This window comes from Panthera leo, chromosome D2, assembly GCF_018350215.1.
Source record: "Panthera leo isolate Ple1 chromosome D2, P.leo_Ple1_pat1.1, whole genome shotgun sequence".
NCBI lineage: Eukaryota > Metazoa > Chordata > Mammalia > Carnivora > Felidae > Panthera > Panthera leo.
The window spans coordinates 46,546,904-46,561,484 of NC_056689.1; the positions used below are offsets into that span (position 1 = coordinate 46,546,904).

At 45.6% G+C, this 14,581-nt stretch overlaps 1 protein-coding gene across 1 annotated transcript; it reads right to left on the reverse strand.

Annotated features, from left to right (window-relative positions):
* Positions 1-7,003: 7,003 nt before the first annotated feature.
* Positions 7,004-10,179, reverse strand: FAM170B (family with sequence similarity 170 member B). Its single transcript, XM_042908322.1, has 2 exons — positions 9,938-10,179; positions 7,004-8,205 (listed from the first exon to the last, which is right to left on the reverse strand). The coding sequence occupies exons 1-2, from the start codon at positions 10,047-10,049 to the stop codon at positions 7,469-7,471; spliced, it is 849 nt and encodes a 282-aa protein (XP_042764256.1). The 5' UTR covers positions 10,050-10,179; the 3' UTR covers positions 7,004-7,468.
* Between the last annotated feature and the right edge of the window lie 4,402 nt (positions 10,180-14,581).

The window sequence follows — 14,581 nt, forward strand, 5'->3', positions numbered from 1 at the left end:
GAGCAACTGACATTTATTTTCTCACAATTCTAGAGGCCAGAAGTCTAAGATCAAGGTGCGTGCAGGACCAGTTTTTCTGAGGCTCTGTCCTTAGCTCGTGGATGGCCATCTTCTCCCTATGTCTTCTTCACATGATCTTCCTTCTGTGTTTAATCTGCCCTTTTTATCAAGACACCAGTCATGTTGGGTTAGAGCCTACCCTAGTGACTTCATTTTACCTTGATTACTTCCTTAAAGACCTTATCTCCAAGTAAAGTCGCATCCTGAGGTACTAGGGGTTAGGACTTCAACATACGAATTCGGGAGGTACACAATTTAGCCCATACTAGCATCCATCACTGACCACCTCAGAGACTGCTGAGTCCTATCAGTCAGGGTTCCGCCATCTTTAATGGGACCTTCATCTTTCCCCACCAGCCTCCTACCTGGACCCCCTTTGTGATATCAAATTCCTCAGTCAAGGTATTCCTTATACTTGCCATTCCTCTCTTTCAACCCTTCCGGCTCCCTTCCCCAACTTCCTCTTTCCTTCATCCTCCTGCACTGCCTTTGGGTCTCCCTGCAGGGCCCTGTTTGCATGATCTTGTTTTCTTTCCCAGCTTCGCCATTTTTGCTCTTTCTCTCAACTGAGCTCCCACCTCAGTTCTCTCTCAAGATCTCCCTCTTACTTGCAGCTTTCATCAACTTTCGTAAGAAATGAGGGCACACCACAAAAAGGGCTCTGTAACGACTCTCTTGAGTTGGCTGGATCCTCATCCATTACAAAGTACTCTTAATATCAGAGCTAATTTGATTCACAAGGACCAAGAAGTACAATGTTAGAAGCTGGGGTTCTCCAAGCACGTAGACCACAAATGCGGACCTGGAAGACCCCAAATGTCACTTCTAACCTGAGGTGAGGTGTGATTAAATGTTTGTCTTTTTATTGTAAAAGCCATACTTCCTCCCTTAGAAAACTTTAAAAATGGTGCACATTACAGAGAAAACAAAATTTATCAACACTTATCAACAAGAGATAATCACTCTGACATTTCATCCCACTTAACAATATTTCCACAAATGTCTGTTTCTCTAGTGAATGGAGTATTGTCCGTGTTATTTCCTAATTAGTCACATCTAATTCACAAGAAAGCTTTTGACATCCATCTTTTACCTCAACCCTTTGTTTACCTCTTCTTTTCAATAATTTTGAGTTAATTCATTCGAGCTTTCAAGGTAAGTACATTGTCATTTTGAAAACGGAGAGATTTTTCTATTATTTATAACACTTGTTTTGTGTTTTATTGAATTTGCTGTAACTTCCAGAACAATATTAAGTAAAAACTGTAATAGACATATTTTATCTGGTATCAGTGGAAAGACCTGCAGATTATTTTGCTACTTGGCTTGAGATACTTTATATCATCTGAAGAAAATTTCTATCCTTAATTTAAGAATAATATAGGAATAATTGTTGTATTACATGGCTTCTTAGATGGAGATATAATTCACATACCATAAAACTTGGCTTTTTAAAGCATATGACTAAGTGGTTTACAGTAATTCACCAAGTTGTGTAACCATCAGTGCCATCTAATTCCAGAATGCTTCTGTCAGCCAAAGAAGAAACTTCATATCCATTAGCAAGCACTTCCCATTCCTCTTCTTCCCCTAAATCCCTGGCAACCACTAATCTATTTTCTGTCTCTATAATAATCTGCCTGTTTGGATGTTTCATGTAAATAGAATCATGCATTGGGGCGCCTGGGTGACTCAGTTGGTTGAGCGACCGACTTCGGCTCAGGTCATGATCTCGCAGTTTGTGAGTTCGACCCCCGCATCGGGCTCTGTGCTGACAGCTCGGAGCCTGGAGCCTGCTTCGTATTCTGTGTCTCCCCCTCTCTCTGCCCCTCCCCTGCTCATGTTCTGTCTCTCTCTCTTTCTCAATAAACATTAAAAAAAATTTAAATAGAATCATGCATTAATATAGCCTTTGTGTCTGACTTATTTTCCTTAGCATACTGTTTTCAAGGTTCATCCGTGTTGTAGCATGGGACCTTCATCTTATTTTTTTTCCTTTCTATGACTGTAAAATATGCCATTGTATGGATATACCATGTTTTGTTTCTCCATGCATCATTTGATGGTCATGTAGGTTGTTTTTACTTTTTTGTATTAGAAATAATGTTGCTATGAATACTGAAGTGCAAGCTTTTGTGTGGGCCTGTTTTCAATTATCAGAATTGCTGGATCATATGGTAACTCCATTTTTGACCTTTTGAGGAACTGCCAGGATGTTTTCTAAAGTGGCTGCACCATTGTACATTCCTACAGCCAAATGATGTTGAGCATCTTTTCGTGTGCTTATTGGTCATGTGTGTATCTGTTTTGAGGAAATATCTTTTAAGTCTTCTGCTCATCTTTTAATTGGAATGCTTGTATTTTATTATAAGAGTTCATATGGGATGTGCAAGTATTCTCTCCCATTCTGTGGGTTGTTTCTCATTTTCTTGATAATGTCCTTTGAACACAAAAGTTTTTAATTTTGGTGAAATCCAACTTCTATTTTTCTGTTTCCTTGTGCTCTCAGTGTCATATCTAAGAGACCATTGCCTGATCCAACATCATGGAGATTTACATCTCTGTCTTCCTTTAAGAGTTTTATAGTTTTAACTGCTGCAGTAGGTCTTTTTCATTTTAATGTTTACATACAGTGTGAGGTAGGGATCCAACTTCACTCTTTTGCATATCGATACCCAGTTGTCCCAGCACTATTTGCTGACAAGGTTATTCTTTCCCCCATTGAATTATCTTGGCACCCTAGTTGAAAAAAATTTAATTAGGTATTATTTTGTGTTTATAAGTGACATTGATATATTTACTTTTTTAGTGCCATTTTTGTCAGGCACTGTTTTCAGGTTTCTATAAGTATCATAAAATGAATCGCATCTTTTTCTATGGTTTGGGAAAACAAAAGGTCTAAAGTGGTTCAAGATCTAAGTGGTTCAAGCCCCCTGGAGGGGTTCTCCTTACTCACTCTGATACTTACCTTATTTGGTGGCAGTCCCAGGCTTCTGCAAAGTGATGAGTTTAAACCACAAATGAATACTTAACTCAGCTGAGTTTAGGCTGTATTTTAAGAACAAGTCACTACTTAAGAACAATTTTATCCCTTCCTTCCCCCGTCCATGTCAGCTTAAGTTATCCTCTACATTAAAAGTTTGCTTACCCAAGGTTCCTGTCATCTTTCATTTATTCTGAACGCCCATCATTTTCCCGGGATCTCCAGCTGCTGCTACTTAATCTAAAGAAAATAGAACCTGTGGAGTTGACATGTTTGCTTTTCTAAATACCTTGCATCTGGCTTTACATTAAAATTTTCTTCTCCATGTGAAGATTAGAGCATAGAGCACACGCTGCCTGGGTGTGAAGCCTGACTCTGCTGTATGCCAGCTTGTACAACCTTGGTAAGGTCTTAGCCTACTCACCTATCAAGCTAATCACAGGACCCACCACAGTGGATTGCCGAGAGTGTTACATGACTTAATATCCAGAAGGCATTTAGAGCAATTCTTGGCCCTTAGAATACCAAGGCTATACATGTCTTTTAAAGGTTGAAATTCCAGAGCTTACATGCTATGCTTATTTCCCTGATTTCTAAATAGAAATGTTCTCCTCACTAGTGCTCTACTATTTCTGGTTCAGCTGCCTCTCCTTCTCTTAGATTGTCCTTTGATTCTACCTGCCTACCGAGCCTCCCTCAAACACCAGATAGCCCTTCCAAGAAGAGCTTGACAAAATTGGGCCATTGTCCCATCCCCTTTTCCTTTCTGAAGATCCTCCAGTGTGTTTCACAGTGAATTTAGGAAGTCCATGACTCTGCCACATCTTGAAAGTGGTGATAAGACACCATCCCCATGGTCGATGTCCGTTCTAAGATGATCTCATGACTTCCTGTTGCACTGCGGCTAGCAGAGAGAATGCATCTCACTTAAGGCCCACATAAACCACCATGGCCTTAGCTAACCATACGCTTGTAGATTTAATTTAGGTAGTGATTTGGTGAAATCCATTGCCATCCCTTGTAAGCTTTAGATCCTTCAAACCCCCTTCTGAATGTTTCTATCACAAGCTGAGCTTATTCGAGACTGGACTCATTAGTATCCCAGCAAATCTTCTCCTTTGGTATTCCACTATCTGGAAATGGCACCTTTACTCACCAGCTACCCAGTTAAAAATAAACCTGGAAGTCATTCTGGACGCCTTCCTCTCACCACCCTCATCAAACACTAGCCCAAATCATTTCCATCTCTCAAACATCTCTTGAACTCATCCTGCCTTCAGTGGTTTAACTGCAGTCCTTGTTGCCAGCAATGTTCTCTTTCATCCACTCTCGATCCTGTTCACCAGTAATCTTTCGTAAATGCAAACCTGACTTGCTGACAATTCCTCAAGAGCTCCCTGCAGTTTTCAGTGGGAGGTGGGGTGGGCTTCAAGTTTTATAATTCTCTCTCCTAAGCCCTACTTGACCTAACTGCCCATCTGGGTACAACGATGAACACAAAGATGTTCTTGTCAAGGGCCCACTTCTGCATCTCTGTTCAGGATGCAGCCCTCTCTCACCTGCTCCACTGTTCTAGGATTTCCCCACTTTTCTTACATTCTGTCTCCTCCTCTCTACTGAATCATTCTCATTAGCATATAAACTTGCTCTCTCCCCTCTTCATCTTTCCTTTTGTCCAGCTACAGCCATAGTTGCTTTCCCTTTAAAAAAAAATTTTGCCAGTAGAGTTGTCTAATACTCCTCCCCAGTGGTTGGCCTCATGTCCACTACTGGCCCATGCCCATCTGGCCTCTGCCCCACTTGGTCCGAGACTGCTCTCATCAGAGCCATCAGCAACCTCCATGTGCCAGATGAAATGAAAAATGTCTCATCCTCAACTCACTCCCACTCTCCCCCACATTTAACACTGCTCACCATTCCCAGAAACAATCTTAGTGTTTTGTTGACTTTGAGGAAAACTAAGAAATGTATCCCACATCTGATTTCTCCTTCCTTCACATACCACACTTACAATGTAACTCTACCCCAATTCCCTACTTAACCTCATCCATCCACTGTTGTTGTTTTAAATATGGTACCATCCATGTGCTGTTACTTTTCTAATTTGTTTCTGATCCAGACTTGTCTTCAGAATTCTAAATCATAAATCACTTCCTGCTCAACATTTCTGCTTGGATGTGTCATTAGTATTTAGATTTGATTTTGTCCTAATTGACTTCTACAGCCACCAGCCCCAGCACTTAGGCATGTACATCCACACGCAGACACTTGTACATGTATACACATGTACACATGCACATTCTCACATGCACACATGCACATTCTCACACACGCAAGCACACACATACAGCCGATCTTTCTCCAAAGTTCTTCATATCACTTACTGAACAACCATCTACCGTTTGCTCCTGCTGTGATCCTGGGAGTCTACCCTGACAAGCCCATTTTCCCCACCCCCACATCCACCCATCCCCAAGTCCTTTGGATCTATTCCCCAAATACATCTTGAATGCATCCATTCACTTCCTCTTGGCTTGTGACAAGCCTTGTCCAGACCACATTATCCCTTATATCTGGATTTCTGCAACTGCCTCTTAAGTGATCTGGCTACTCTATCCTTTCTTCTTTTGCTACTGCACCAATCCATATTTCATATACAACCAGAATGACATAAGTCTGATCATGCCACTTCTTTTTTTAAAATCATCTGCACTTAGAATGAGGCACGCACCAGGTGGTATGATTGGAGAAGTCCCCTTTGAAAAAGTGACAAGGCTGAAGCCTCAAGGATGAACAAAGGGTCAGCAGTCAGCCAGAAGAATGACAGAGAAGGGTTTGCACTCCACTTAGAGGAGAGGGCAAGTGCAAAGGCCCTGAGGTATGAAAGCCTGGAGCTTTTAAGGAAAGAAGGAAGGCTAACGGAACTGGAGCATAGCAAGGGAAGCAGCAAATGCCAAGAAATGGTGATGGAGAAGTTAGCAAAGCCCGGGCCATGGAGGGCCTAGAAGGTCATGAAATGAGTGCTTCTGTAATTATTTCTAAATATGTATATATACAGTCTATTTTTGCCAGCTTTCTGCAAGCTACACAGGGAACCATCCATGCCTATTCACTGTTTGTTCCCTGTGCCCAGTACAGTGCCTGGCACATAGCAGGTGCTAAATTTTTATGGAGCTTTGGAGAGGAGAAATGTCTCCAGCATTCCAGCCAGGCCAAGTGGCTGGCGATTGCCCAAACATATTGTGCCATTCCTTCTCTTAAGATCCTCATTCTTGTCTAGCTCAGTGATTGTCAACCAAGCAGTGATTTTTCCCTCCAGGGAATGTTTGTTAATGTCTGGGACATTTTCAATTGTCACAGTTGCAGGGGAGGAGATGCTACGGGCATCTGGTGGGGAGAGACCAGGGATGCTGCCGAACCTCCTACAGTAGACACATGAAGACAATTATTCAGTCTAAAATGTCAACCGCGCCAGGAGTGAGAAGCCCTAGTCTTACTAATTCTACCTGTCCTCTAAGCCTTGGTGAACATCACCTCTTTCGGAAAGTTTTGCTTCCTCTTCAACCAGCCTGAGTTTGGGGCCCCTCCGCTGAGCTCCCAAACCTCCTTTATGTGATTCATTCCCTTGTCTTGCGACTGCCTGTCCTGCCTCTCACTGGAAGGTTGGGCTACATGTTTCATCAGCGTGCATTACACACAGGGAGCCATCCATGTATTTTCTTGAATCAGTGCAGCCCCCGGAGCTGGGGACAGATAGGAGGGTGCAGACGAATATTGTAGAAACATTTTTAAACATAGTGTTGACCTATGAGCTCATAGGTAACAGGACTTATCCAGACCCCATCTCTACCTCTGGGAACCTGCCTGTCTCCAGGTGTCTGTGCTGGTGTGTAACCTACAGAAATGGCAATTTCCTATGGCCCCAACCTCATAGCATGGCTCACCCCTTTAGCTATTGCCTTAAGTTTTGAGTTACTCAAGTTTAATCGCACTAAAATAAGACATAGAATTAGGGCATATAGCAGGTTCCTAACAATGAAAAATATAGGGCAGAAGCTTCATTTGCAGTCGGCTCTCCTGTGGGTCATGACCTGCTCGATCCACCAGCAAAAAATAAAAATCTCTGTGGCCACACGCTTGCGGGCTTCAGATCTTGTGCCCATCGTCAGAAACACTTGAAGCCCTCCCTCTTTGGATTCAGGTTCGAAATGGACTCTGGTTGAAACGCTGTGCCCTTTGGAAGGGTTCTCCTCCTTGTCACGGCCCTGCCAGCTCTGGCTCCCACTTGCTTTCTCCCCCCGGCTCTCCTCTTCTCCCCCCTGCCGGGGTAGTTCTGGTCCTGCTGGCTGGGGAAGGAGCCACCGACGTGCCAGAGGTGAGGGCAGGGCTGGGCACATCACCTCCGGCTCACTGCTCCTGCTGCCGCTACGAGGGAAGCGCCCTGGCCTGGGGCCGCGAACATTCACTGCCCTCTGAAGGGCTCTGTTCCTCCTCCTCCAGCTTCTGCTCCCGGACTTGGCCCCGGGCCCGCCTTCTCTCCAGCATCTCCTCAAAAAAGATCTGGCAGCTGAAGCCCTCTTGGATGCCATATTGGGCGTGCTTGAGCAGAGCCTCCAACGTGGGGAAGACCCGACAGCAGGCCACGCAGCGCAGCCCGTAGTCCGTGGTGACCAGCCAGTCCGGGGTGTCCCGCAGCTCCTGCGGGCAGCTCTCCAGAGGCCCCAGCAGCTCCGCGTCATCCTGCTCTGGGCAGCAGTGGCTCTTGCTGGCTTCCAGTTCCCAGCACAGGGCGCTGTTGGAAGCCATCTCAAAGGAGGAGCCTTTCCTCCTCTGCCTCTTGACGAACTCGGCCTCGTGAATGCGGGGCTTCCGGCTGACCGGCTCAAAGCCCGACTCGGTCTCCCAGGCCACGGCCACGCCCTGCACCGTCTGCACGTGGGTGTAGAAGGCGCACACACTTCGCTGGGCCGCGTCCTCGTCGTCGTACAGGCAGGAGTAGCAAGACTGGTACTGGGAGTAAGACTGATACTCGGAGGAGGACCGGGAGGACGAGGAGCCGCTCCAGCTCAGCATCGCAGGAGCCCTGTGGGCCAAGCACACGTTCTCCTCGTGGGGAATGGCCGGCCCCGACCGTGAAGGCATCTCCTCTCTCTCCACCGTCCCTGGGAAATGGAAGGACATTTTCATCAGCGTCCCCGCAGGGATCAGTGCCACAACCCACCTCCAGGGTTCCGGAAGGGCGCAGGCTCAGGAGCCCTTGGGCAGGTACCATCAGCTCCTGTGTTGTGTTTCCCCGTAAAATGGGGATGAGGATGCTTACCTCCTGGGGGTACGAGGTGAGGATCAAATAATGTATGAATGGAATCACCAAAACCTTGACTAAACCCCAAAAAGACCATCAGCCGGTGAATACACAGATTAGGGTACATCCATACAGTGCAAGCCTATTCATGGATAAAAAAAGGAATGATCTACTGATATATGTAAAACATGGATGAATCTCCAGGTGCCTGGGTGGCTGGCTCAGGGTTGAGCGCCCACTGTTGGTTTCGGCTTGGGTCATGATCTCCTGGTTTTGTGAGTTTCAAGCCCTGCATCCGGCTCTGTACTGACAGTGCGGAGCCTGCTTGGGATTCTCTCTCGCCTTCTCTCTCTCTGTCTCTCCCCCATTGCGTTACCTCTGTCCCTCTCAAAATAAATAAATAAGAACTTTTAAAATATGCCTTTAAAACATGGATGAATCTCTAATGCATTACTCTAAATGAAAGCAGCCAGGGTACAAAGGCCCTCTACTGTAGGATTCCACTTCGATGACATTCTAGATGTCATTCTAGGAAAAGTAAAACTATAGGGAGGGGGAACAGATCAGGGGTTGCCAGGAGCTGAAGGTGGCAGGAGAACTCACTGCAAAGGGTCACAAGGAAACCTTTGGGGATCATCAAAATGTTCCAGGTCAAGACCATGGTGGTGGTTATGCAATGTACGTTAACAAAAAATTCTTCAAATTGTACACACTGATGACACTTTCATGTGTAAATTAACAGCTCAGTAGAGCCAATTTAAAAAGCCACGCATGTGAGGGGAGAGGTCACCTGAGTGGCTCAGTCGGTTGAGCATCCAGCTCTTGGTTTGGGCTCACATCATGATCTCGCGGTTCATGAGTTTGAGTCCCACATCAGGTTCCTCACTGACAGTGCAGAGCCTGCTTGAGATTCTCTCTCTTCCTCTCTCTGTCCCTCCCCCATGCTTCCTCTCTCTCAAAATAAATTTTTTAAAAGGCTTAACTTAAAAAAGCATGGAAAGTGCTTTGGTCAGGTCATCCAGCACCCCCTTCTAGAACCTTCAGCATTTGTGATGTATCTTGTTCTTACCTGGGGAACATCTCACCCTCTCCTTAAACATTCACTGAACCCCATCACATATAAGTGCTTGCCATGTTTTAACTTCATTAATATTTTTTAAAAAGCCCTACAAAATTACATTGTAACAATTCCTCTTTGACAGATTAAGAAACTGAGGCACAGAGTTTAACTAACCGTTGAGCTGGTGTTACCCTTAGGTGCTGCCCATGGTCACTTCATAGTGGTCTTCAAATTGATATTCCGAATTAACTTTAATCAATTTATTATAAGGGACATTTTTATATTATTCTGAAATCACAGGGCTGACATGCCAATTCTGCTTCTCCGACGTGTATTAAAATATATACTAACATTTTACTTTTTCATCCTTGTACCTCCTGAAATCACTTCATGTACTCACGATGGCCTCAGGCATTGGTCCATTTTTATGGCCAATACACTTTTGCAACAGCACTGAAGGGTGACCCAGTGCCCATCCCTCACCCTCCAGGACCTCCTTCCCAGGGAACCAACCCTCTCTCTTTTTACCTACCTGACCAGCACACTTCCACACTCTCCCCCGTGGGCTCTGGGCTGGCCAAGCTGAGGCTGGTCCCATCTGTTGGTGATTGTTCTCCCCTATGGTCTGTGAAGTGACGTTTCATGACTGGACACCAGAGCCCAGGGGACTCAGCACTCCAGCTGTTTAGTGAGGGTTGGCTTGGGCTGTGCCGAAGTCCTCTGCTGGCCCCAGCCCAAGTGGCTGCTGGGCTCCCTGTGGTTACTAGGATCCTGGCTTTATTCTGTGACCTCATCGATGACACTGGTCTGTTCTGTGACCCATGGCAAGGACTGAGACCCAGTCTAGAGAGGAGGAGAGGCTTCTCACCAAGATCTCATTTCTCAGTGGGACCCTTTCCTGTCTTGTTTATTGTCAGGATCGCAAACATAAAACACAAACACACACACATATAAACACTTACACACACATAGAGACACAAATACTTAAACATACCCACAAAGACACTTATACATATATAAATACATATATCCTCACGCAGGCACGCACATAATACTCAGACACACATACACTTAAATGTACATAAACAGACACAAACACAGACACATACACATTCATGCACATATAAACTAACACACACACCCAAATTCACACACACATTTACCTAATGACACATTTCTGTTCACACGCGCATACATACAATTCACACCATGTTCCCTTAACTACACACATGTTTGCACACACACTGCCATCGCCCAACATCAAAATGGGCCTACTGGGGCACCTGGGTAGCTCAGTCAGCTAACCATCCGACTTCAGCTCAAGTCATGATCTCAGGATTCTTGGGTTCGGGCCCCGAGTCACTCTGGCATGCCTTCCTACCTGCCGCCTCTCTCTGCTCCTGGAGGTCTCAGTGTTGGAACACACTTCCTCCAAAACACTTCTCTCCATTTCCCTCCCACCTCTGCTCAGTGTCACTAACTCTACTCCTCTGCATCCCCGAATCTAAACAGCTCAAAAAGGTGACGGATATTCCAAAAGTAACCCCAACACTGTCCACACAGCCAGCACCTAGGAAAATATACTCCTCTCCAGAGTGAAAGGCCACTGCATGAGGGAAAACACCACAGAGCTTTATGGAGTGATGAAAAGTCACACTTGCACCTACAAAGAGACAATGTTCCCTGGTGGAGACAGGAAAAACTAAGTTGTGCTCTCTCTTACCAAATAAATCCAGAGACCTGCCTTATAAAAAAGCGGGGGGGGGGGGGGGGGGATGCCAGCACACAAAAAAATAAGTAGATCAATAGAAGATAAAAGTAGTCCAGAAAAACATCACATTATATATCTTAATTTTCAACAGATAAAGTTAACAAAAGTCTGCTAGAAAAAGAAGACTCGGTCAATAAATGATGCTGAAAATTTTTATTCACATTTTTTTAAATCAACATTGGTCTCATCTCGTATAAAACAACTTGGAATATTTTCATATGGTGCTAGGATTGTGTTTTAATTAAAAATGCATAGAAAGAAAATAGAAGTTAATACCCTAATTAATGATAGGGTGGTTTTCTGAACTTCTGTGCTATCAATCATCACAAGCATCAGGAATCCTTGTCACCTTTTTTTTTAACTTCATCACTTAAAAAAACCAAAACAAAACAGAAAACAAAACCTCGCTGTTTCAATTTGCATTTCTTTGCTTTTTAGTGAAACTGCAATGAATAGTTCAGTAAAGGAAATGAACAGGCAATTCCCAGGAGAAGGACTACAGATGGCTGATAAACATATGAGATGTTCAGCCCAGCTCAACCTAACTATAATGAGGAAACTACAAATTAAAAACACATGATGTGCAGTGTATTGCTTTTGCCCATAACACAAGCAAGGATGAAAAAGACTGATAGTACCCGGTGCTAGTGAGGGTGTAAGGAAGTGAGTACTTTTATACTCTCTTGGTCACAGAGCCTTTCTCTAAGGAAACTTGATAGTGTCCATTACAATAAAAAATGGACTTGTTCTTTCACTCAGCCTTTCACTCATCCGTCTCCTTCCCAGGAAACATTCGCATTTTGTACTATGTGCATAAAATAACACACAGAGAAATGTTGGTTGCAGAACTATTTTTTTATTTTTTATTATTTTTTATTTGAGAGAGAGCGTGAGCCTGTGTGTGAGCGGGGGAGAGGGGCAGAAGGAGAGAGGGAGAGAGAGAAAGAGGGAGACTCTTACTTAAGAAGGAAACTCTTAACTAGGATTCATGCTCAGGTTGGAGCCCAAAGTGGGGCTTGATCCCACGACCCTGGGATCATGACCAGAGCCTCAATCAAGAGTCAGACGCTCAACCTTCTGAGGCACCCAGGCATGCTGCAGTATTATTTATAATGGGGGGTGGAGGGGAAGGGAAACATTTCAAAGATCCATCAAAAGAAAGAGGTAGTTACATAAATTGCTACACAACCAAATTGTGGAATACTAGAGTATTCTGTGTGTTCGTGTGTCTCTCTGTGTCTCTCTTTCTACTTTCCTTTGGACTCAGCCACCATGTTGTAAGGAAGCCCAGGCCACACAGAAAGGCCACATGGAGGTGTTCCAACCAACAGCCCCGGCAAAGGTCCCCAGCCGACCAGCCCATACACGAGTGAATGAGCCTTTGGATGATTCCGCCTTCTAGTCTTTGAATCTTCCAGCTGGGGCCCCAAATATCTCAGAGCAGAGACTAGCTATCCCCTCCGAATTCAGCTATCTGCCCTGCCTGCATTCTTGACCCTCAGAAACTGTGAGCGTAGTGAAAGATCCAGCTCTCACTAGGTTTGGGGGCAATTTGTTATGCAGCCATAGTAATTCAATAGACTGATCTTACCTGTCATGTTTAAATATGTTCTAGTTCAACAGCTCATTGGCCAGTGTCTACACCGTAGTGCACAGTCCTGGTGGGGCCCTGTGGTTCCCCAAGGACAACATGGGGAGTTTGACTCCTTCTACCCATCATCCCTTCCTGTGTTTGTTTGCTCAAAATATTCATATACACCAGTTTCAGAATAGTCCATCTGTACCCCTCCGGGAAACTACCTTACTAACTACATTACAGTGTTCCTATACCCTTGCGTTCGTGTTTAGCCGTGCATTTTCTGGTCAAAACCCTATTTTCCAAAGTCACATGAGCTCGTTCCTTTATTCCTCCAGAATCTATGTATGCTCAACAACCCTGCCACATAGGCATCTTTAACCTTACTTTATAGGGGGAGGTTGAAGTTCAGAGGGGTGAGGTGAGGCACAGGTAGGAGGGAGGAAGTGGGGTGCTTATACCCCAAACCCAGAGGCAGGGCTGTTTTCCATGCTTCCCAGATGCTCTTTCTTGTGGGCCACTTCCCAGCAAGTGGCTTAGAGCAAAGCCCCACCAAAGATGTGCAAATATCCTTCGCCCTCATGTGGACTCTGGGTTGCTTCTGTCCATAAGAAGGTGCTCTTTCCCAGCCCCTCCCCTTGCTCCCTGCAGATATTTAGCTAAGTAAGGCCACCCATACAGGGTTCCTGCCCTCCCCTGCCCCCCGGGAAAAGGAGGGAAGAATGGTTAAGGCCCAGGCCCGCCCAGCCCACTGCGTCCCAGGCGCTGAAGTTTTCCAGCTGGTTCCCCAGCTTTGCCAAGAACTTCCGTGCTCCACTGCTGTGGCCGACAGGGTTGGTGTGCAGAACTCCAAAAGGACCAACACAGCATTTTCTTGGAGCTCTGACTCCCGGCCAGCTCAGCTCAGCTCACACATCGCATGTAAACACTAAGCCTCATCAAGAAGGCCTGGGGTGCTTTCCAGCCTTAACTTCTCTTCCAAAGTTACCCTGCCCAGTCTCTGTGTTTCTCAGCCGGGAAGAGGCTAACAGGAAACAAGCCAGCCAGAGGCACGGTGGGAACCGGAGACGCCACTTCTGGCTTCCCTTCACTTCGAACTCCAGAGGTTGGCTCGTGCCACAAGCTATGCTACCGGGAGAGTCAGCTCATTCACCCCAGAGCCCATGAGCTTCCAGAAAGTGCCTGTCCACTCGGCCAAGAACCTGATGTTGCCTACAGGGGTGCATCAGTCCTGACATTTTTATGGCCGAGCTGCTATATAAAATGTCTTGGGGCGCCTGAGTGGCTCTAGTCAGTTAAGCATCTGACTCTTGATTCCATCTCAGGTCATGGTCTCACCGTTCAGGAGTTCAAGCCCCGCATCAGGCTCCAAGCTGACAGCGCGAAGCCTGCTTGGGATTCTCTGTCTTTCTCTCTCTCTCTCTCTCTCTCCCTTGCTCTCTGCCCCTCCCCGACTTGCGCGAGCGTGCGCGCTCTCTCTCTCTCTCCCTCTTTCCAAATAAATAAACAAACTTTAAAATGTCTTAGGTGGGCAATACTCTTCTTCTTCATACTAGAAAATAGGGCTCCTTGAGGTAGTACCAGCCACCTTACCACTGCCCTGCAAAGAACTCCTGTAATCAGACTCAACACCCGAGGGAGGGAGAAGAGTGGTGAGCTGCCTGGGTCGCTGCTGGCCAGGTGCAGGGTGGGCTCCAGAGTGGGGAGTTTCTCCCAGTGAAGGTCAGTCCCCAGGAATTATTGATGACCTCAGCCTTGTGCCAATGCTGCAGAGAAAGTGCCAGGAGGTATCAGACAATTTGAGGATTAGAGTAAAGAAGAACTCTCTT